This window comes from Lineus longissimus, chromosome 10 (assembly GCF_910592395.1).
Source record: "Lineus longissimus chromosome 10, tnLinLong1.2, whole genome shotgun sequence".
Classification (NCBI taxonomy): domain Eukaryota; kingdom Metazoa; phylum Nemertea; class Pilidiophora; order Heteronemertea; family Lineidae; genus Lineus; species Lineus longissimus.
In genome coordinates this window covers 18028867-18053025 of record NC_088317.1, presented here as the reverse complement: position 1 = coordinate 18053025, position 24159 = coordinate 18028867, and the positions used below count along the sequence as shown (strand labels likewise).

At 39.5% G+C, this 24159-nt stretch overlaps 2 protein-coding genes across 12 annotated transcripts in view; one reads left to right on the top strand and one right to left on the bottom strand.

The window, feature by feature from the left end:
- The window catches only part of LOC135494436 (uncharacterized), a 411711-nt gene that overhangs the window by 298865 nt on the left and 88687 nt on the right, over positions 1-24159 (top strand). The window lies entirely within an intron of this gene.
- LOC135494806 (uncharacterized) lies at positions 18629-20907 on the bottom strand. 2 transcript variants are annotated; one of them, XR_010448462.1, is made up of 4 exons: positions 19726-19946; positions 19370-19444; positions 19028-19135; positions 18629-18806 (listed from the first exon to the last, which is right to left on the bottom strand). XR_010448462.1 is itself a non-coding variant. In XM_064783093.1 (4 exons), the coding sequence occupies exons 1-4, from the start codon at positions 20750-20752 to the stop codon at positions 18715-18717; spliced, it is 756 nt and encodes a 251-aa protein (XP_064639163.1). In that variant the 5' UTR covers positions 20753-20907; the 3' UTR covers positions 18629-18714. The 2 variants fall into 2 exon arrangements, 1 of the variants encoding a protein (XP_064639163.1); XM_064783093.1 differs by lacking the exon at positions 19726-19946 and adding an exon at positions 20272-20907.

The window sequence follows — 24159 nt, the reverse complement described above, 5'->3', positions numbered from 1 at the left end:
AGTCTACCCTATATCCTGTCTTAAGAAATAACATCTTGTGGGTTTATAGTTCAGTGGAGTCACCAATATTGACTGCATTTGTCTTTTTAATCGAGAAACAAAAATATTGTCTTCTAGGGATTGATAGTTTGATGATAACTTATGATTTGAATAGAAAAGAGTGTTTTTTTATAGTTTTTACAACAACAAATCATTTGTATAGTAAGCTGATTAAGGCGCTCTATCTCATGAGCCACACAGTTATGGTACGATCAACTTACACTCCAATAAGTGATTGAAACCTTTGTAACTCTTCATTGTAAGTGTAGTGACACTTTACACCATGCACCCTGTGTAGACGAGTTCACCGGGGATATACGCTAAAGAAGTTTTCTCCCATAAGGGTTCACGACTGGTTTTAATCAGCTAAGTTGATATAAAACCAAGATACTGAGTTCATCGATCTTGTCTTGTCGAAAGGTTACTGTATGGGCTGCAGAGATGTCTTTTGGTCAACTTTTTCAGTGGAAGTCACGAAAGGCGAGAACTATTTCGATAGAATTGCCATAACACTGTTGCTTGAGTCTGTATTTTTTGGTAAAATTCATTGCGTAAGTTACATGTAAGTGCGTTAAAGTTAACAGATGAAGTTGGGTTTACTACGGAGATGTTGTCTTCTGGCTTGACGCTTCATACTTGATCCATCCTGAAACATTTATGTAGAACTCAGATGACAGGCCTTTCGATTACATCATTTTCACACCGCTATACGGTGTAGGAAATTTGGCATGTCCTCAAATTAGGCCCTGAAAAAATGTCCCCAAAATAGGAAAGAAAACAAAATTATTATTATTTTTTTTAAGGGGTAATTTGAACCCCTGAAGCGTTTTTTGACACCTTAAACGACCAAATCTCATCCTAAATGGCCTAATTTGATACTTTTCATCCTAAAATTATGAGTTTTCAGGTGCATGTGACAATGTCAGTCAATAAGGACGTCGATGTTCAGGCAAATTGGCACGACGAAATGTCCCCAAATTAAGCTAAAAAGCCAAAAAAACATGTCCCCAAAATAGGCTAAAAAAATACAGGGTGTAGAGGTCTCCATGTAATTGAAAGGCCTGGATGAGCTGTTCATTCAACATGTTCAATGCTATAATCAAAACGCTTCTGACCAGTTCCAAATGAAACACCTGGGTGGAGTATGGCAAATTAGATTAAATGAACTTGTCTCAAGTTGCACGCCGAATGTGGGGCTCAAACCGAGGACTGTCCTCTTTAAGTGTCAGGCAAGTACCCACGCCACTAGTCCAGAGTGGCTCCAAAAATATTACCTGAGTATGAGAACATCAATAGCCATCTGTTTACCAGGGTTTGGGATATTTTCTCTGTACTTTGTCAAAAATCCTAGTCCGAGCACCATCCACTTTTGTAAGCAGAGTAGTTTAAGCCATGGAGTCTGTCTGAGGAGGACTATACAACTCCGACAAAAATTGTCACTTCAATCATCACCAAAGCTTGCTGAAGTTGATGTAGTGGCAAAAGGCTGGCATTAGGCACAATTGTGTTGATGTTTCCGCCGTGACTCTTGTCAATGTTGTTGCAGATTGCACTCTAAACCTGGCCTAAACCTGGCCAAACCAATAACCTGTCAAAGCTGCAAGAGTACCTTTTTGTTTGCTGTATTGTCAGCTTCTCTGAAATATTGGTAAAATCAGCTTGTAGTTCAGAAACGTTCGCTTCTATCACTTTATAGTAATTGAAAAGTTTGAAGGTAATTGCTTGAACCATGGGATGGTACCAGCTGCATGCGTGTAAGTCATTTCATTTTTGGGCAAAGACCATGACAAAGTGTCAAAGACGTTTACATTTTGGTTATTTCCACAAAATTGCACCATCCTGGAGACAATATCGCAGAGTTCACCCATTGAAGCTAGAAGACCACAAACACAGAACATTATGGAATTGAATGCATAATGAACCCGTATACCTGTGGGATGACGAGCGCTGCATCAAAATGTCATCAAAATTGTCTCTTAGTCACATTGATATTGGTCATTGCCATCTGGCATTGTCTAATGGTGTGCATTATGCACCCATAGCCATAATGTCAGTGCTGTCCTGAGGGACTCATTTTGGTGATCTTTCATTCAAATGTGTTGAACAGTCCGCGAACTAATTTCAGTTTGTTCTGACGCTTGTATTGCTGTGGTAAAGATTTTCAAAAAGGATTGTAAAAGGGGTTAAACGTTGACTTCCTGTTGAGTTGTGCAAATTGGCCTTAGCGCCGAGGTAATCAATCAATCTTGGGCTTAGTCCCGTGCCACTGTCAGCCGGGGATGCATTGATCTCTGTCATAGCAGATTGATCTGCCTAAATCCATCCGCCGATCTGATAAATACATTTGCTTGGCCGCAGTGTCAACACAGTGCTGCTCTAAGTTGGCGCTGTTATTTGGACAAGATGTTCAAGAGATGTGCGTTGGCGGATATTCTTTTTAGTACTGGTTGCCTCGGGCCTGATGATAATGTTGCCAGCCATTATTTCATTGATGACGAATTGGAGGAAATGGTTGTATAGTGACCTGCTCTATAAGCAGAACTATCATTATGAAGAAGAGTCTAAATTCAGATTTGTTTGGTTGTAGCTTTATGAATGCTAAACAGTCCTTTTAGTCCCAAGTCATTCATTTATTTTGCATTTATATCTGTAAGGATGCTTAGGGCGATCTGTATATTAGAGGAGGTGTATTCTAGGAGCGTGTATATTAAGCTCTGTTTCCGATTATCGAAACGCTCCAAGAGCTACAGGAAATTTAACACTAAAGTGTGTTTGATGCCATTAAGGCACTATCAAATATCTACCCGTCCGTGTGCAGATGTTGGTGCTATCGATGAAAGTCAAGTCTAAATACATGCTTTGAGCATCCCAAGATAGATCATCATGTTTGAAATGCAATTCTTGGGCTCAAATTAAAATTAGAGTGGCTAGTGATGCTCTTTGAGCCACAAGAAGCTTTGTCTAAATTTAGAGTCCAACTCCACTTTAGTCTAAATTAGCAGTCATATTCTAACAAAGTTTGATAGGCATTGGTAATCATAACTTAATAGTCTGCTTTCAATGGCCGCCGTGATGTAATCAAGTCAAATTTGAACGAAACATATATGTAATGTCTACTGGATATGTTTCTTTTTGAAATTAGACTTGTCTCAAGTGGACCCTGCATGGTATTTAAGGACTGTCATCATAAAAAAAACAGTGTAGAGTATCTTTTTTCGCTAATAAATTCTAATGAGATGTTGGGGAATAAGACCCTGGGATATATGAAACCCTGACAAAGGAATAGAAATCTGTCCAAATCCTACGGTAAGTAATCTGACCTTTAGCACGGATCTAAAGGTCACTGTCCCGAGACAGGTTAGACAGAAAATCCCCTTCTTTTGTAGCTACAGCAAGCCCGTGGGACTAGATTATCCAGATACAAGGCAACTTATCAGAAAACGGCATCAAATTCTATCACCTAAAGGTTAAGGTACTGGTCACACCTTTGGGAGGCATTAAGCCGAAATCTGATCCGGTTAAGAAATTCCCCCAAAGCGAGGGGAGTGCAGGTTACTCGAATCAATAAAATATTTTCACCACTTTATTTTCAATTTGCTTTGATTTCTGAAGAAAAAAAATGTCCCTTCGCACTTGTGATTTTGGTGTGAGTTTTAGGAATATAGGAATACAATACGCTCGAAGCCAGAAGGCTAATATGTTCTGACATGATGGTACCCACAGCAATAGAAGTATAAATATCATTAACAGTATTGCATTTCACGATGAGAAGACCTGAAGTGATAGTGCATTTTCAGCATTAGATACTATAAGACATTGGGTGAACTATTTCTTAGCTCATTTCAGGGTGAAGAAGAGGCCCATACTAACCAGAATTGGCACAAATGTATAAGTCAGGTTATGTTGGAATTGTATTTATTCCCTGGACAGGCGAGAGAATTCATTACCACAATAGCCTTGATCAGATATCATTCTGGCGGATGCGAGACCCAGTGGTTCCATTGGCCGTTGGGGATTTCGTGGACTTGTCTTCCGTCATGCAAGGTCAAATTCATAATTAAGGCTGTCAATACTAATTTAACCAGTTTCGTTTCCATGTCTGCAGGCCATAACGCATGTATGTTATTTACAAGAGTGCTAGCTACTTCTTGTCGTCAGATTGGCAGAAACATGGTTCGAAAAGACATGTCGGATGGTTGATGACTTTTCATGAAGCACACTGTAGTACAAAGACATGTTGTGATATTTCTCTTATGGTCATTATCTCTAGTAATGACAACAGCCTTTTCGTTTTCCTGAGCAAACAGGGTCATGAACAAGTTTGGTTGGCTGTAAACTGATCTTGATGGTATGATCAACATATAACCAAAAGGCTGTATGAATACAAATCGTGGATGAAATGTCTCCAGATTAGGAAAATCTGACGAAAATCTTTTGCCTGGAAGAGTGCAACGTGGTCACTCTATGACAGATCACCCTGCGCGATATCCGCAACTACAGTAGATAGCTCCCACTGTTAATTCCGAACCAGAAAAAGCTACGGAGAGGAGAAAGTAGGCTGTACCAGGCCTTTTCAGACACTTTTTCTTTCTCACCCAACCACAGACTCGCCAACAACAGCTCTTCATTATATTCCAACCTTATAACTTTAGTGTAGCTGCCGGGTATAAGTGACCTAATGTTTAGTCATCCTGACACATCAGGCTTTGGATCCTTAGACGTCTTGCCTGAGGAAGGTGGTGTAAGATGCTGCCGATGATGATGTTGTGGACAAAGAGATAGGCTTCAATTTTCTGTGGCATGATGGGTTGGGCCAAGTGAGGTGTGCTATTGATTGAGGCAGGGGTTCTTGCGTAAGAAAGTTTTAATAAGTTGTTGGTTTACCAAAATTGCAAAGAATTAGATGTGTATTTTGGCAAATACAAATACTGATAAACAGCGCTATCTCGCTTGGATTTTGTGATGTAAATGAGATCCTCGAGGCAGGGGTTTTTGCGTGCAAGAACGTTTTAATAAGTTGTTACTCTACAAATTTTGCAGTGATATTGTGTACTTTCTTGTAAAATGCTGATTGCAAGAGTTACCTTTCAAATGTTATGTAGTGAGTATAACAGCCTTATCGCGGTTATTGTTGCAAACCTGATGCAATATGAAAAAGGAACAATGCTCTTAACTTACTAATGGAAATCCATTACTGCGCTGTTCTGTAGCGAATTAAGAAAACTTTACAACTTCTTATGTTCTTGTTTGCCTGTAGAGGCATGTGTTTTAGTGACTGCACATCCATTGAGTTGGACATGGAGAAATGCGATGACTAGGTCAAAATTTTACCTTAAAGAAGGTAAAGCCTTCTAAGGTTTTACCTTAAAGAAGGGAAGAAAAGCATGCCTTTGTCTGACACAGACGGATATCTTTGAAAACCATACCTTTCATTTGGCCAGGCATGGGGAACTGTCACAGAATCATACTCTGACACTTACATTATACCGTTGAAAACTAAGGATAGTTCATTGATCCATAAGTGATAAGCCGCTCATACAGTACAGGCGGTTGAGCCATTTAAGGGCTAATTCGTGGCTTATAAGGCAATTTGTAGGGTAACAGCCTCTAATTCCCTGCAAGAAACTGCTGTCGATTGGTAATTGACCCTGGGTAGCGAAGTAGTTGTTTAGTGGAGCAATGATGCTGTTGTCGGGAAGACGCCAGTTACAGTGCAATAAGATGCACTAGATGCATAACGTTACTTTCTGATTGGGAAAAAAACAAGACATTTTCTTCTCCGACATTTTTTGAAAGTAAAAGTCGTTGAACTTTTTGCTTTCAATATTGGAGAAACATCACCCTAAACTTTATTGAAACCCTTTGCCATATCCTTGATGTCCCCCATTAACTTAGTCGAAGTCAATAACCCCAATAGCTCTCAGTGGGGTTCTCAGCCCTGCTGACCTGGAATCAGTCATTTCCTTGATTAATGGGTATTTCAGTCTGGACACACTTTGATATCAAATTTTCAAAGGGTAACTGGATAGTTTAGCTCTGACATTTTGATCAAATTTTCTCTCACGATAAGGAAATCTGGTAAGTTTACGAAGCAAGCTAAGATGGCCCCTGAGCCTACTTGATTTAGGCTTTTTACCATGTTTACCAGCACATTTTTACCATAGAAATACTGAGATATTTTATGACGTTTGGCCTGATTACCCTGATGTTCTAGGTCACTTGTTGATGGTTACAGCCTTGAGTTCTGCCAAAAAATCCTGTCGAAATTTGATAGTTTAACCGACCTTACCATACTAGAAGTGCCAGTACATTTTCCTGTACATCAAAAGTTCTAACCAGGCTACTGCCCCACGCCAAATAACGACCCCAAGGTATGCTAATCTCTAAGCTGATCGAATACCTATAGCACCGTGATCTGATCTCGCCATCTTCCTTCATCGAGAAATCTGGGGCGGATCAAATGCGCTAAAATCTTCCAAGCAACCTTATTACTAGGAAATCTAATGATTGACAAAATCCAATAATATCACAAAATCCAATACTACCGGATGGAAAATGGCCGCCGCCTAATGAGCGGGCGTCATTATCGTTAAGGTGGTGCTGCTTGATCATTTCATTCGGATTATAGGGTGTGTTGAAGATCTGAGGGTAGTGCGACACTCCAATCAAGGGATGTTTGATTAAAAACCTTGACAGAATTCCCAAGGCCTGGGCAAGGGATAGAAAGTTACAATTCAACGACAACTTAAGATTAATAGAGAGGGGCATATCAAGGAGGCGTAAAAAGGAGGACTTGCACTGCATTTCTCAACAGTATTCATTGGGGCGTGCGTCTGGGACACATCAGGACACCCCAAATTGCATATAGATGGCAAGATTTTGGTTTTGTGGGCACAAGATCCAATTTGGGATTTCGCCCTCTCTCGGGACCATATCGTCCGCGGAATAGATCGATTCCTTGTGACATGTATGATGTATCACACAGGTTACTGATCGTGAAATTGGCGACGAATGACATTGGATGAAATAGGATAAAGGGGAATTAGGAAGTCTAATTGTTTGGGTCAAATAGGTATACAAGCGGTAAATAGCTGGTTCCTTGCCCTAATTGAGCAGCCCCAAACTGCTCAAGATAGTCATGGTCCAAATGTGGTTGATGTTTCAGGCTGTCACTCTTTTGTGTGCATAATTTATCCTGGGAACTATTGTACCATATCCTTGGGAGGTCAAATTGACATTTGGATTTGTCCGGATTAGCCCATCAAATTGAATTTAGCAGGAGCTTTGTCACGATTCATTCTCTACAGAATATGCTTTAATGTCCAGGGGTATTGGAAATCCACGTTCGAAGATCAATTTCTTGATATGCTGTCCTCGTGAGGTCAGATCGAACTTTAGATAGGGATTTCTATTGACGCAGTTGGTGAAATGAATGCTATTGTATATCAAGAGCGTTGGAAAATGGAGTATGTTTCTTGATCGAGGCTCTGTTGAATAGAACTTGGATCAAAAATTGAAGAAAAAAAATGAAAAAAAGTAAAGGTTTCCTGATATTTGAAACAGGAGTAGGGATCAGACAATACTCAATTGGTGGAAAGACAAACTGATTGCCCTCCAGGCAAGGCAATCGCATCAACTTTATGAAAAGTTACGTTTAACATGGTAAAAACTTGTCAGGTCTGCCTACACTCATAATGATATTGTTTTCAAGTCATAGGCAAAAGGGTGTGACAGTCTGATTCAGAAAGAACAAAGTTCTGATGTTCTCCTGATATCTTTTTTCGTTTTTCTGGACTTTTTGATCCACTAGCAATTCTATCAAAAAAATTAGGGCAGATCGCTGTCTGGTACCCAGGAAATTCAAAGGTCTTTAATTTCCTGTTCGAAGGTCACGTAAATATGTTACAAAGGAAGTTTGTGACCAAAACGAAATGGTACACTGATATCACTTTAAACTTAACAGAGAATACAAGTAAAGTTATTTGGTTTGCCTTTGCTTCTCAATACCCCTTCTGAGAAAGGCCATCTGTGGAATATCAGTATATTTTCCATCCAAAAGCCATGACACACTAATATCATTATCAATGTGGACAGAATATTCCATCTCAAAGCACCAAAAGTACTGATATCATTGTGAAATTTGGCAAAGTATTACATGGGAAAGCAACAAGGTATTGATGTCATTTTAAAAGCGAACAGAATACTCCCTCTGAAAGTGCAAAAACTGATTTTTTACTGACAACTTTTTTCCGAAGTGATGACACGAATTGGCAGTAATCAAACCGGCCAAGCATTTAGAGCCACTTTTTCCATGGCTCAAAATCAATGGATTCCATTACAGAAGTCAGCCCAGCTTGACTAATACTTGTCTCTACAGAGAAAAACAAAAGATCAGTCCACGGTGTACTATCTTCCATCTAATGGGATCCCCTTGCAATTTGACGCCTCATTTCAAATGCAAAAAGACTCTGCGGTAATTTCTAGCCAGAGGGTTTCATCATTGATATATGTCATTGAAACTGAGATTTCTAAATGGTTTGCTAGACAAGTTTCGGATTTCGACTTTTCTGTGGTCAGAGTTTTCTGATTGGTTAGAAGAGCTACTAAATTTACTTTCAATTCATCTGATCTATTAAAGTTATTTTCAACAATGGGGATTGGGCGACAAATTTTGTATCTTTGGAAAGTTGCCGCTCATCAAGACGTAACTGCGCTAAGGAGATCAAAGGACTTGCCTTTTGGAAGTTTTTGAAATCAAAATCGGGCATATTCCTTGCAATGCCTAATAGTTAGTGATCACATACTTCAGTTTGAAAAGAGCTAGTTTCAGAAAAGAAACCGAGTTCCTCCTTCGTCAGAGCTTGAAATTAGTTTTGGTATTTCTCGTTAAACAATTCAAACGAAATTCTTCTCTTCCGATTTTTGGAGGAAAAATGGTCAAGTTTGTGTTTTTCTACATTGCCTTGGGGGAATAAAATCAACGTGATCAAGCTGTGATAAAGAATGATTGAAAATTATTTTTTGATGTAAAAAAACATTTCTATTTCTACAATGTGAGATGAGAGGATTGATTGGCTAAAATTACAGCAATTGTCAATGAGTCCATTATCTTTGGAACTTCATCTGGATATATTGTGTCAAGATGAACTGGGAAACATACATGTTAAAGAAGAGAGAGTTTGCAATTTCTGCAAGCATATGGATTTGTCACGAACAAACATGTCCATGCAATTTTGTGATGGCCATGATTTCAGAAGTCATTGGTCTATGTCAACAGCACACTCCGACATTTTCCTTGCAATAATGTTTGTCCTCTCCTATCACTGTTTCAACTCAAGAATAACATAATTATTTGTGCATCTCCTGTGGAAATTGTACCAGAATGTGCAGCTTATTTATGGTTAAGAATGAATTGACTACAGACTGCTTAATCTGGGCAATAATGACATCGTTTGGCTTCCACGAGCAGGTGTGATGTCTCGCCAATAGTTTTTCTGTCTCGATCGTTATCGTGGGATCGTCATCTGCTTCAAATCTCATTGAAATTGACATCAGTAAAGTTATCAACGACTTCTTAAAAATTTTAAAATGTGTTGTCTGGACTGTTATTGAGGGATTGTCATCTGCTGGCTGCTATAACCTAATAGTTTACAACAAATTTCAAAATTGCTTGGTCAATTGTTGTGCAGTTTCTGCGATAATAACTGCGGGTGTGGGGGGGGGGGGGGGGGGGATGAGGGCTGGCATTGGATGTATCCCCTGTATTCATTTATGGGAATGTCGAATACAAAAGGTATTCTGTCACTCTTCATCACCCTCTTGTCTCGTCCTCGATCATATTCTTCATCATCCTGCGCTTCAGGCAACTGGTAGGCCTGGAGCTAGGTTTTGATCAATGCATATCATGTTTCTCCACCTCAAAGACCTGTCTCCGTTTTCCTCTCCATGGTTACGATGTTCGACGATAAAGATACGATCTTTCCGGATAGATACCATAAAATTTACCAATGACAATGTAATGGCCTGTCCTGAGGCCAACACTAAGCCAACGCTGAAACCAGACATGGTTTCTCCTAAACTCATAGAAATAAAGGTTGTGGAGCTTTTCGCCCAAAGATTATTGCAAATATAACAACCTTTCTCAAAATTTCTCCCAATCACCAAAAAAATATATGCACCAAATTTGGCGGTTTCCAGTAGACTTGCCTCTGTTTCCCTGACGACTGAGCAGTTCAGTAGAGATCTGCTGGTTGTGACACCGCATTGAATAGTGTTGGCACGTCAGTACCGGCCATGCTCCAGCGTTCCTGGAGTATTGATTCCTCTGACTTCCGTTCGCCAGACTCGCAGCTGGTCGCAGCAGTAACGAATGCGTTTTCGTCGCGTCACTGAGGGCTGCAGAGCTAGTCGAAGATTTAAAACTTTTCATAGATTCAAATGTGTTGTTGCATTTGTGGATTAGTCTTGGGATTAAAGGATTAGGATGATCCCGTTTCACTGTTGGTTTTCTCAACCTCGGGACTAGTTTGAGATTCAAAACCCATTGTTGTGCCACAGTGCAATGTTTGACACATCCTGAATCTTCCAGATTCGAGTGGATCTATCGGATTAGATTAGATGTACAGTGTACGTGATGCATTAATGCATTATACAGTTGCCTAGTTTACACAATACATTTTTCCTCACATTTGCTCTTTCGAAGAGATCCGGATTATTTCAGTTGCTTTTCTAGTGTCGCCAATTGCTACATGGGGGAGCCTGTGTCAAATAGTCTTAAAAGGATTTCAGTAATCGTGAAAGGGACAACTCCTTAGTATAACAAGGGCTGTTTTTGTGATGAAAAGGGATATATGATATTCTGGTAAAGGATAAACTTCTTTGATGCAGATTCAAACTTATTAATCCCGATGTCGTCTTAACTCATTTGGTGTGTCTTAAAAAAGTTAAGTCGGGGGAAGAGTGAGGTACTCAAAGCATAAATTGAAATGAGAACTGGGACCGGATAACTGCTTGTGTGTAGTCCATGTTACAGAATTGACTATTCACTTCAGGATTCCTAGATATTTTCTGACGTCCAAGAGTGTCTAATTCTCAATTTGTTATTTGTTATGTTTGCATACGTCTGTGGAACACATGTTCTCCAAATCGACAAAAAGGTTATGGATTACCAATGATACTCATTGAAACACTGTTGCAAAGTATCCTGGACCAAGTGCGACAACTATTGTAGGCCTACACACCATATGTGACGCGTCGATAAGTTTGCTGGACGTTTAACGAAGGCTGTTATAGGGGACGACCCCAAGGATGGGAATGCTTTATTTCTAAAAGAAGCTGAGGCGAAAACTGATACACCTTCACGTTTGTGAATATCCCATAGAGTCACCTCATAACTGTAAATTTCAGAACAGGTTATTTCAATTCTGATCAGAAACTTTGGAATATTTGAAGCAGTGGAATATCTATTAAAATATATTTGTTACATGTACATATCTGGATTATATAAATATTTTGAGGATTACAAAATACATAAGAAAGTATTTAAAAGGTAAGCCTAAATTTGAGTAGTTTCCTCCTTTAAGTATGTATGGATGAGTATTCACGTTCTGTCATTCGTGGTTTATTAAAAAATAGAGTCAAATTTAGCTAAAAAGATGAATGTAAATGCTTTCCTGTTGTCTTTCATAATTAAAGGCGGAGGAGAGAAAGATAGTGCTCAGTTCAGAGGGAACCAGAGATTGAAGTCGGTACATTCTCTGGTGCAATCACCGAGTATCCGATATACATAAGCAACAACTCTCACAACCCTTCTTTTAAAGGGGTCCATAGGCAGTAATGTTCTCAATGTGACCAGTAAGTGTCTCCTCAATCTGGGCATGCAGTATCAATCTTTAAAAAAATCCCAATCCAATTTCTATAAAATAATTTCTCTAATTCAATTCTAATCTAAACACGATTTTTCGCACTTCATGCAATCTGAATATATGAGAGAGTTGGACTGAACATTTCATCTATTGATTTCATGTTAGTTGTAGTTCCTTGGCCGGATACTAGATCAAGTGTCAAATGTGAAATTGGCATTTCTGTATTAGTATCACTCGATGGGTCCTTACTGCTGATGAATACCTACACAGGGGATTAAATGAACGGTATATTTGAGTAGTACCTGCATCAAGGTTTCAAATTGAGTGCTACTTTTGTCTGTTGGAGCTTACAGAATGATCACAATTCATGTGAGAGTATGATATGGACTGTACTGGGGTAATATTGCCTGTCAAGGCTCATAATATGGAGTGTAATGGTGTAGTATCAGTATTGTATGCCAAGGCTCGTGATGTTGTTGCATTTTGCAAACAGGAAACTTGTTTTCAGTCTGTTCGGCCTCCATTTCATGGGTCTACAATTTTCTCTCAACCAGGAGATTTTCTTCCAGCTGTATGTGAGTTGATAGAGAGTGTATCACAGCATATCCAGAATATCAGTTTATTTCAGTTTATTTTGAGGTATAGGAATTGAGTTAGTCGCACAATCCGAAGTTAAAGCTATTAAAACAATGGAAAGGAGAACCTGTTCTAACGTTGCGGTAAGAATAGGCCCATCCCACTTCCAGTTGATAAGCTGCTGTAGACGAATCCCAATCTTGAATCCTGCTAAAACGGGGGTGTCCAACCAGAATTCAGGATAGCAACACGTTCATCTGCGCATCCTGAGAAAGACCATTTCCCAATGTTCGCCTAAAGTTCATCAGTGTCCTTGACATTGCATATATCTGTTCAGGCTATGGTCGATTTCCACTCAAAGAGCGGATGCAGAATGTCAGATCATTCTTCTAATTATTTTGCCCAACAACACCAGTCTTCATTCACAAGTTCTATTGATGATCTGGCACGATATGTGTCTAAATCCACCAGACTGAGTTTATTCCTCAAGTGCTGCTACCATTGATGATGTGACAGTTCTAGTGAGGACGTGGGATTGTGAGTGTCCAAGAAACGTGCCGCTGCATTGAGAGTTGTGTTTAACATTGCGTAGGTGTCTTATGGTCTTGAAGTATGCGGTGGCAAATAAATAGTTTTGTTGAATTTACCAAATATTAAAACCACTAACAAGTTCTTGCCAAGTGTTGACTTGACGTCGACATCTTTATGACAGCTGCGACAGTGCTAGTGGACGCACTATGTACAATGATTATTCACCTGAAACTTGACATTATCGAACATCATGTAGATACTGTTGATGACCTGGTTCTAATATGTCTGAATCCACCAATTCCTTCCTCAAGTGCTCATATTGATGATTTGACAGTTATGATGAGGGCGTGGGCTAATGAGTGTCGAAGAAACGTGCTACTTTAGTAATCACGTGAAATGTCTGATACGTTGATTAATATTGTGAAACCCAATCCATGCTTAGTACTGTCCAATGCGCTCGAAGGGCTAGAGGGCCGGTTGCTTATCATGGAGGCTCAAAGATTTGCTGGTTCAGACGTTCACAGAACCTTGATAGCTCAATCCGTAGGGCGCTATCCTAGACCAGCTATGTAAAGATGATGTGATTCGAATCCCAGTCACATTTACAGCTTTATTCTTTGTTATTGCCTGGGATGGTATCAGGTTATCCATTAATGGGTTGAATTGCTCAAATGTACTTTTGCTGAAAGCAGTGTATGACACATTGAGTCCTCGGATCGGTTCTCTCCTGTAATTGCGTCGAGTATTGACTAGTACTATACGGAAGCACAAGGTTCGCCTTCTTTTCAGAAGCTGCCGCGTCGGTCGCATCTTGAACTTTTCTTGGTGAGGTCAATTGAGTCATTGAATGGATATAACACATGGACGTAACAGCTTGCCATCTATTTTCATCGACAATATTGACAGCTATTTCCCACGATTGTCACGAGGTAGATCTGATCATAGAAGAACAAGGGTGGAAAAGAAGTACTTGGTTCTGTAACATGTTTGTGTATGTTTTTGGCCAAGAACAAAATGAAAGAGTTAGCAGCATTTCTTGGCTCTGTCTCACCAAGGATATCATGTGAAGGGGGTATGTATTTCATGGAAAAATATTAGAAAACAGTTGTTGTTAAACTTCACAGAATGGTGAGGCAAGTGCTTTACTATTAGAGCCGTTGTGACTACTTGGCCATTATCGTCACTGATGGTAGTTTGAATGACTCAAACAGGTTGATATTTGCATCAATAAAATGACAAACCTTTGGATGAAAACTGGGTGGAAGCGAGTTGCATTAGTCGTCCTAGAAATCATATGCCTAATGAAAAAAAATATGTCCGATAAATTTTATTACACTTCCATGCACTTCACATCTTGCCATAGTATAAGAGTACTTCTCTATGTGTGTAGGCAGAATGCATTACCAATATGTATGATGTTCTAACAAAAGTATTTTCATTTATATGGTAACTGTGTCACTGGTTCGGATGTTGAGAGCGAAATTCATATTTGACCAATTGATTCACAATCTCATTCACAATATTGCAATTGCACTTCTAAAATAATTTGAAACGACGTGGAACCAATTATATTTCGGTAGTATTTTGTAGAGTACATGTTTCAAGCAGTGGGGGTAAAGGAATCAATGTATGGGGAGTCTCCATCCTCTCCTAAATTTTGAGTCTTTTGGTGATAGATATATTGTAACAAACCCTTCGGCTGGATTAATTCACTCTATATGGACTGTCCAATCTGGCTGCAGCTAAGACCATGACAACTTAAGACTTGGTATTTATTCATTGCCTGTCTGTGGCAAGGAATCAATTATCCAATGTTCGTGTGAGGTAAGGTATTGAAGGTAATAAGTAATAGTTATTAGACCGTTAAACTGCCCGATCGGGATATTCTGAAAAAGTATATACGTATTGGGATACAACACCTGCTCTAGTTATCCCTTCTTCCTGACAAATATTGGACAAGCAAAACATTACCCTTAAAAAGACTCTTACGTGACCCAGGTTTAATCAAGTACCAGAATAAGAGAGTCTTTGGTCAATGCTCGAGAAACATTTTACAGACTACAATGTTCTTGACATTCGTTATCTCTAGTTTGTAATGAGAAGAGGACAACATGCATACTATTTGTAAAGCCTATTGCGGCTCTACCGTTTCCATCACTACCCAGCACAAAAGATATCCCTTGCCATGAGAGCCATGCCCGTTGGTGGTCGGGTCAACATCTTGGCAGTTCATTAGCTCTGGACAATTGAGCAGTTTTTTTCTTGTTGAGGCTTGGGCAATTTCTGGTGATGGCTTTGTGTACAGAAGAGTTTGTACAGGGTCGCCTTTCATTTTGTCTCCTCTTTTTCCATTTCTTTGGAGTTTTTACTCTTGATGTTGTAAAGAAGCAGTTACTCCTGGTTCTCGTTTCTAGTTTGTCAGCATTGATAATCTGACTTTGAAAATCAACGTGGTCTTGTGGTCAGGGCCCCAGTCTGATGATAGTTGGCTTGTTACTGTTAGTTCTCATTTGCAAGCCTTGACTAGTTGCAATGCTTCGATGACTTTATCCAACTAAAAGTCGCAATAAATGTCAATTGTAATCAAAAGCCACAGGCAAGACATTCATCAGCTGTGTCACTGCACCTTGACAATTAGTGGGCTTACCGTACGGGATTAGATGGGAAGGTGCTCTAATTGAATTCGTTAAGGTAACGATTTGTGATAATGAGAAATGTCATCTTATAGTAATCATGATATAGTGGATCAATCGCTTAACGCTTTTTTCAGCTATTTTTACTGATCTTATGCGGTGTTCTGCACAACGTTTTATGGGGCTCCGAATATTTGTATGTCATGTAACTGTAATGTTATGATTGCAGGTAATAGCAGAATTTCTACTTTACATTTCCACGTGAGCATTTTCCTTGTCATTCAATGAAAACTTTGGATTCCTTTGATATTGATGCGACATGGCAACTACAACCTTAGCATCAATATGAAATGTCCCCCATCTTGCTTATTGACACGTTATTTTCATAAGTGCAGCTTGTACCACACCGTTCATACCCCCACTAACATGGGTCAACCAAAACTCAATTAGATAATTCTTTCACTATTTGTAGTGCACTATAGAATTGCAGATTCACTTTTTCATTAGTTCCTGTTTGATAAAGCTTGTAACGAATGGGTTGTAAAAGTATTGGGCACATTAAACAATTTCGTTTTTATCACTACTTCTCATAAATTGATAATTATGTATAGACTAGTAGGGAATGACTTTGCATCTGATACGTGTACACATATTGAATCTTTCATCAGTGTCAAGTCGGATTGGGATGCTTGATTGATTTTGTTGTGTCTGTGGACATATCATGTCCTCTTAGAATACTTTGAGTCTATAGTCTAATTCTTAAACGTTTCATGCCTGTACTTTGTGATTTATCTCGCTTGTGTCTCACAGATAAACAGTATATCGAATGATTTCAAAAGTGATCTACTGGATTCCCAAGTCTTCATATTTGGTTCAATATGCTGAGTTGAAAAGCCCGGCGGGTTACCCCACAACATTAATGTCTCTTTAGCCATGTCTTCCACCACCGGAGGAAAAGGTTAGCTCAGTTATCATAAGCCAGCTAAAATCTCATCTTCACCCAGGTGACAATAATGACATGTGACAATAATGACATTACCAACAATCCTGCTTTGATCAAGGCGATCGCTCTTGTAAATATGATGTACCTTCCTCCTAGTAATTGGATACCTTAGTTGTTAGTACTGTATCTTATCCAGTAGTTTTTCGCTCCCTCGATCTCCTGTTCTGGGTGGTTTGCCTCTCTGGCTCAATATACACCCAGTAGGACCGCCAATTTGACATCGATTCCCTCTTGCCGCCGGAACCTGTGATGACTCCTGCAAACGAGCAAGTTTTGTTGCATGCTATCATAATTGTAGGTTGCAGCGATTCCAATTGCTGGTTTGGATGCATGCTCTTTATTCATGGTTGAAGCCCGCTTGAGGCCCTTTGCAAGCAATAAAGTATCGTTGGAGGAAAATGCACTTATTCGCCTCCGTGCGCCTCCTCGATGTAGCAAGAGACAATTACGATTTCTGTAAGTGTTGTGAGGTTATTATTATTATTATTATTATTATTAATAATAAGTACATGTACATGAATGAGAAAAAAAAGTAAATGAAGAGAAAAAATGTTGTGGATGCACAGGGAGTCGAACCCGTGACCACCAGATCGAAAGTTGAACCACAGAGGTTTTTTACGTCAGGTGGAGATTTTCTTCGCCTGTAATAGCCAGGCTATTGCGATATGAACCTTGTGTGAAATAGAGCGACATTTTTATTTCACATAAGCTTCGGATCACCATGATGTTGAATTCGATGAGAATTTTTTGTGTGGTTGTGAAGGCTTTCTTCTGTTTTTCCACTCTCCTGGGGCCGGTTGCACAAAAGAAAAAAATAGTTAAAAATCACTGTTAGTTTATCTTGGCGTTAACTTAACTCCAAAAAGTTAATTTGGGTTGCAAGAAAGAAAATTATTTAAAAGTAGCGTTAAGTTAACGCTAACTTTAACTGACCTCCTAACCCCAAGATAAATCCCTATTTTGGAGTTAGTTGAAACAAAATGGTGGACAATCAGGCCCTGTTTGTGGCTTTCCAGCCATTTTTTCAAGCTCCACGGCATTTTAGAGAAAGAATCAACCACTTGGAGTTCTTCAATGACAAAAAACTTTTTAAAAGATACCGTTTTTGCAGAGAAACCATTGTTTTGATAGTTGATATGCTCAGGGAGGACATTGAAAGTGCGACCAACAGAAGCCATGCAATTTCGCCTGAGGTGCAAGTCTTGATTGCTCTCCGTTATTTTGCATCTGGAGCTTTCTTTGAAGTTATTGGGGACACTTTCGGTGTAGACAAAGCTAGTGTAAGTCGTGTGGTGCACAGGGTGGCTGGCCTGTTAGATGCTGCACGGGACGATTTTATTGTGTGGCCCCAGTCGGTGGAGGAGAGGCGTCGAATTCAAGCTGGATTCTATGGGATCTCACATTTTCCCAAAGTATTGGGATGCATCGACGGCACGCACATCAGAATAATATGCCCCAGTGAGCCACGTCCTGATGCTGATCACATCCCAGAACCAGCCAATGCTCCTGAGAATGACCAGGAGATGCGAGATGACCAGATAGGCCTACATGCTCCTGATCCTTTTGTGTTTTAAATAACTTGATATTTACTATATATTTACTATTTAATATATTTAATATCTAAAAAATTCAAATCCTATAAACATAGATACTATTTACACATAAATTTACAGTTCAATGCCCGACAGACCCAAGAACTCCTTTTCCTTCAGCAGAGCAATCTCCAGCTGTAGCTTTTCTATTCGAAGGCCAGCCTCTTTCTGAAGAACTTCCTGAGTACGTGTTGTGGCCTTCTGCGTAACAAGAGTTGCCTCAAGGACCTCAAGCTGCATGTTAAATACATCCTGCTGAGTCTTCTGTCGGCACATGGCGTCTGTCAGCAGACCCTTCGCATGTGCTTTTCTGGCACCTAGGAGAGAATGAAACAAATTATGACGGGTTAAATGGATCACAAAGCACTTCAATTTTGTCACTTTGTGAACGGCCAGAGCTCATTTTAGCACATTTGATTGATTCATGTAGGGACTGCTTAAAATCAAGAAAGGCTTTCGCCATTCTAGAGTCCCAACTACTCACCAGTGATTTTGCACAGTTTGGCCTTCTTTTTGGCTGGAGATTTTGGGGCAGTCATTGCAGTGGCTGTCATCGTCTGTTGAGAATCTAGAATAAAAATGACAGTTCGGCCTATATGATGATAAATATCAAATCACGAAAGGTCACAAAATGTTTTGCAACCAAAACTCTGGCAAATATAGATTCAAATATCCAAAATGCAAATGCCTTGATATATGAGGTGTGGGCCAGGCTATCAGCATCGATACAGTATTAGACCCCGGGCCTGATAGCCTACTGAAAGACCGAACCTGTATCTAATAGCATACCAAGAATTATTGTGGCTCCCTCTATGTGTGTTTCGTGTGGTTGACGATCAAAGGTTGCCACAACCACTGCATCTGAGCAGTCGACATCAACATCTGCAGCTTGATTTACTGAAAAATTAAATGAAATTATCATAAAAAATAATTTTACTATTTCTAAATTAAAGACGCATGATGTCTAACCGGGTCACTACAGTCGCTTTCTGTTTCTCAGTAGGCCTACTTGTATTTCTTCCATTGTATACCGGTACCAATGTAATGTATCATAGTCTAAGAAATACTCGGCTCTTAATTGACATGGGCATATTTATCATCGAGCTTCCAGCACCTTTAAATTAAACTTACCAGGAGTCCAACCAGCCAGATCAGGTAATGTAGCAGGGAGGGAGACTGCTGCTGTAGCCTTTATAGGTGTGGTTACTGAAAATATTAACAAATGAAAGTTTTAAAGTTTAAAGGGAATGAATCACATAAATTGGCGGGAAAAATCAATAAATTCTAATTAAATCCATTGAAAATCCAAATTTCTATGATATTCCATTAAAACAGGGTGATGTCAGCTTAACAATAGGCCTAATGTGTACAATTGCGATCATTTTGTTAATTCTTTGAGGTAATTCACATGCATCATGATGCATGACTTATTGAATAAATTAAAAGTATTAACAAAATATTTATATTGGAACTTATTTCTGTTTCACCCTGTATAGTACTATTTGCAAACTTTGCGTTCCATACACTTACTGGGCATGCTCAGTGCGTTTAGAAATATGGAGTCGGGAAATTTGCAAGCGCGTATTTGGAGCAGCGAATAACCACATTTTCTGTACTTTTGTGCAGTTGAACTACCTTATCTGCTGATGAATTTGATTTATAGAGCTATGAAGTCAACTACTATGGTACTATTTCTAAGTGACGGTCATGAAAAGCTGTACTTTCGGCCGCTTGAAAAATGCATGCATGCACTGTCATGTCAGCATGTACACATGGTCGCTATACACACAGGAAGTCCAACAGAAATGGCTGGCAGAGTGCCAATATCGATGCAGGCACCAGACGACATACTTTGAACTTAGCCAGGGTAGGGCCGAGTTGAGCTTAATTCCACCAATGTTTTTGAAGATTGACATCAGGCTATGAAATCTAGACCTATGTAAGGCTTAGGCCTATGTTCAGAAATATATGCTGGTAGAAGTAGATAGCGTTTTATGGCCTAATTAGGCTAAATCGGAGCCTGGTGTACCTACCTGCAGACTCAAATCCACCAGTGATGCCTCTGAATGCTGCGTCTTTTTCGAATGTTTCTATTATTCTCTGCAGTGTAGGGTCGGCCTGTGGCATCTTTCCCCCTCCGCCAGTCCCTCTCTGGTGTTTTTGCTGCAGGGAATGGATCTCTTTCGCCTTTGAAAGCTGCTGGTTCCATTTTTCCCTGCAGTTATCCCCGGTCCTTGTGGCCACTCCCAAGGAACTAACCATTAGGGCAATTTCATCCCATTTGTTTTTTTTCATTTTGTTTGTCACATCTGACGAAAACTTGGATCGCAAGATCCCAAGTTCATTTATGACAACATCGGCTAAAACTTCGGCTTCTGAGTGTGAAAAATTTGGTTTTCTCTCCCTTTTTGTCTTTTGAGATGAATGATTCTCTATGGAGGCAGCCATCTTGCATGTCTTGCTTTCAATATGAGGACCAAATGCATTATGGGAAATGTCCCTAGCAACTAACATTGATTTACTTAAAAGTAGCGTTAGTTAACATTGGGCCTAACATTGATTTGTGAAACTCAATTTTAGCGTTATGTTAGCTAACGCTAAGTTAGGGACTTTAACATAAAAAGATAAACTAACATACTTTTATCACCATAACTTTTGTGCAACCGGCCCCTGGTCTATATGATGCTTCTGCGACAATTTGAATAGAACAGAAAAAAAGCTCATGTGACGTCTTTGATGAAGTCGATCTGCTATCTATGGGCAGTAATCCCCCACCTCTTTTTAAAAAACCTATACTGACCAAAGTATTGTATTTCTAGAGTATCGTATGAAGTCCAGGATTAACTCTCACATTGTATCTCCTTCTTCCTCATAGCATTCGACATCAGTATAATCTGTGTCCGTCTGGCCTTCTGTTTCCCTCATTTCTTTTTCAGTCTTAACCATTGCTTACGACTGTTATTATAAATTGAATTGAGCTCGTTGAGTAAATGTTGTCAGCATATAATATATACGGTCGAACATTTCAAATTCGAGTGCAATTGAATTGAAATCAAACTAAAAAACCCACTTACTGGATACAGATGCACCTGTTAATAATTTCTCGCTGTGCGTGTTGAAACATGTCTGCATGCAGTGATTTAGGTAGTCCAACATGTCCATCAGCTCATTGTATGTGCACAACGATGGGCACAGGGCACATAACAATCAGGTTTGAATAATTTATTTGTCAATCGGGGAAAAAAGTCATTACTTTCTATGACTGTATGTGTGTGTTGAGTGATGAGACCATTGACGTGTTAAGAGACAGTGGTGGAACTCAGTTGAGCAGATATAAATATTTTGTCAGAATATATTGGTCAGTAAAGAGAACTGTAGATTGTGGATTTTGTAGTTATATTTTTGTTAGGCCTGTGGCTTGGCAATGAGAATCAAGATTCAAATCAATGTTGGAGAGATCAGTTCGTGATTTCTATGCTTTGTAGTAACGAACTCACCTATGACACTGCCAAATGCAACTCCTTCAATGCCAAGGCTGATGATGGCTGCTGGCAAAGACAACTCCATGTTGTGAGTTGTTTCACCAAGTGAAAGACCAGTGAAAGTCGCAAATTTCCCTGGGCATCCTATTGTAATTTGGGCATGTGAAAGATAAGGATGGGAACTTTAGTTAGTTCCATTGACAGGCTTGATGATCACTGCCTTGCGGACGTAATTAAAGCCAGCGATGGTGAACTGTGGAATGGTTTTGTCAATCGACTAAAGAAGGTCACAAATTGCCGTCGGCATCCTATTGTAATCTGGGTATGGAAAAGATAAGGATAGCAACTCTGAAATAACATTCCTATCCTTATGATCACTGCTTAGAAAAGTCAACTCGAAGCTATAGTGTCGGCGATCGCTTTAGTGGTTTTTGTCAATTGACCCAAGAAGGTCACAAATTGCCCTCGGCGTCCTATTGTAAGCTACAGAAGTGCGAAGGATAACAAGTAGTTCCGATCAATAATGGAAACAAGTCAACGATGGCCGCTTGCCACTTGCAATGTTCGAAATAAGTGAGCACATACATGCTAACATGACAAATCAATAAGTGATTCGTTAAATAAATGCATGGTTAATGTGTATGGTTTAGGGGTGAAGTTGGTTTCGATCGGTTTGGTCACTTTTATGAGGAAGATTGTGCAGTAGGCCTATATTCGGTTCATGTCAGGCTGCACTGCGCATGTAGAGCTGCGTATCATGATTTACAGAGCACTGAGCCAAAGAAAACATATAACATTTTCCAGTCAATATTTTCTCAGTGGTGTTGGGCTCATTGGATCATAGAAGAATCTCTGAAGTCACCTTGGATTTTGACTCAAATCATGCTTGCAATAAGCATTTGTAAGCTTCCCAAAATCCTGTCTTGCCCCACTAAGCCATTGATGTCGATTCCTTGGGTTAAATTTCTCGACTTCCAAATCATGACCGTGTTAGTCGCATCGCTAAAGTAGATTTCTGGCCAGCTTTCTGTCTCTTAATATCATTTGCCTACCCCATTGATGTCTTACAAGTGAGACCCGAACATGCAAAATATCGCGTTTATTAGATCACTTGCATATTGTTCGGATTGGTGGGCAAGATTGAGTTGGAATGGTTCAAATGTTTATTGATGCAAATGAAACCAAAAGTGCTTTCCACTCCAAGTAAAACTGATTCATCAGTGCATCATCGCATGTAAATGTACAGTCTTCTTGTTCGGCTTGATATGAAATGTACTCTGTCAGCTAAAACGAATGTCTATGTATATTAATAGTTCTGATTGGAAACCTTCCTTGCATAATCTTTGATTGAAATGAACTAAATGTCGAGTACATCTGAAAGCAGGCTGCCCATGAATAAGTTAACTTTGGCCAGTCCGCGATCATGATCGAGTCTCAGACGATATTCAGACTAAATTGATTTCAAACCTTTGCAACGGTTCGTGCATAATTTAAATATCGCAAATCTAATCGACTTGGCTACAAGATCACACCAATTTGGTTTCTATTAGATTATTTGTGTTGTAATCTTCAGAATAACAGAAGGGTGTGAAAGAGGTCTGAACAACATTGATCTTGTCGAAATTGGTGTCAGAATTTTATTAGCCAGCTCTTCTGATAAACGCAGAAGAGGAAATGGCCACGAGCTGAATTTACAATATTGAAGAAACTGGGAAGCCAAATCCCTTTAGGTTCTGTTTTGACCAGCTAAGCAGAACTTACAAATGCTCTGTTGGCTATTATGTTTAGATTTGCAGGACTAGAAACTTCTCATCACTCGTGGGCCACAACACTTTCCCTCCATTGCTCTCTGTTCTCTGCTGCCAGTTGTGTTTCGTCCTGAGACAGATCCATCAAATTTAACTTGTTGGACATAGTTCTTCTCCAGGTTGCCTTTGGGTGTGCTACATCCGGAGATATATCCAAGCCACCTGAGCTTGTGGCGTCTGATTTCATTGGCAAGATCCTCTGAGTCCTAACGTGGAGGGCTTAGTTTGAGATAGCAAACACAATTGTAAATGAGATCATGTTTGTACCCAACCTTATGACATGTATCAACTTTTTTATTGATTTTGCAACTTTTTCCCGTCACCTTTGACAAAATCAGATTTAGCCTTAAACTCACCACCACCTACAGATACCACATTCAGCACGACTTCAAAAAAATTACGTCAATTGCATTTGCTCGAATGCTTGCTGATAAAATTTAGTTTACACACCACGTAACCTGATAAAGTGAAAGAAAATTCAATTCCTCCGGGAGGCCTGAATGTTATTTTTTCATCTCTTTGCAACTTGCATCCTTAAAATTGTGAAATAATGTAAAAAAACTCGAAAAATGAAAGTCGCACATTACCAGTAAATCTCGCAAATGAATCTATGCGATTTCTGTTGATAAAT

Bases quoted from the DNA above. Each gene is read 5' to 3' on its own strand.
- LOC135494806 (XM_064783093.1), bottom strand. From the start codon at position 20,752: ATGTTAGTTGCTAGGGACATTTCCCATAATGCATTTGGTCCTCATATT. The intron at 19,136-19,369 runs GTAAGTTTAATT...TTAATTTTTCAG, and splicing joins TCTGGCTGGTTGGACTCCTG to TAAATCAAGCTGCAGATGTT. The intron at 18,807-19,027 runs GTATGCTATTAG...TTTTTATTCTAG, and splicing joins GGGAGCCACAATAATTCTTG to ATTCTCAACAGACGATGACA.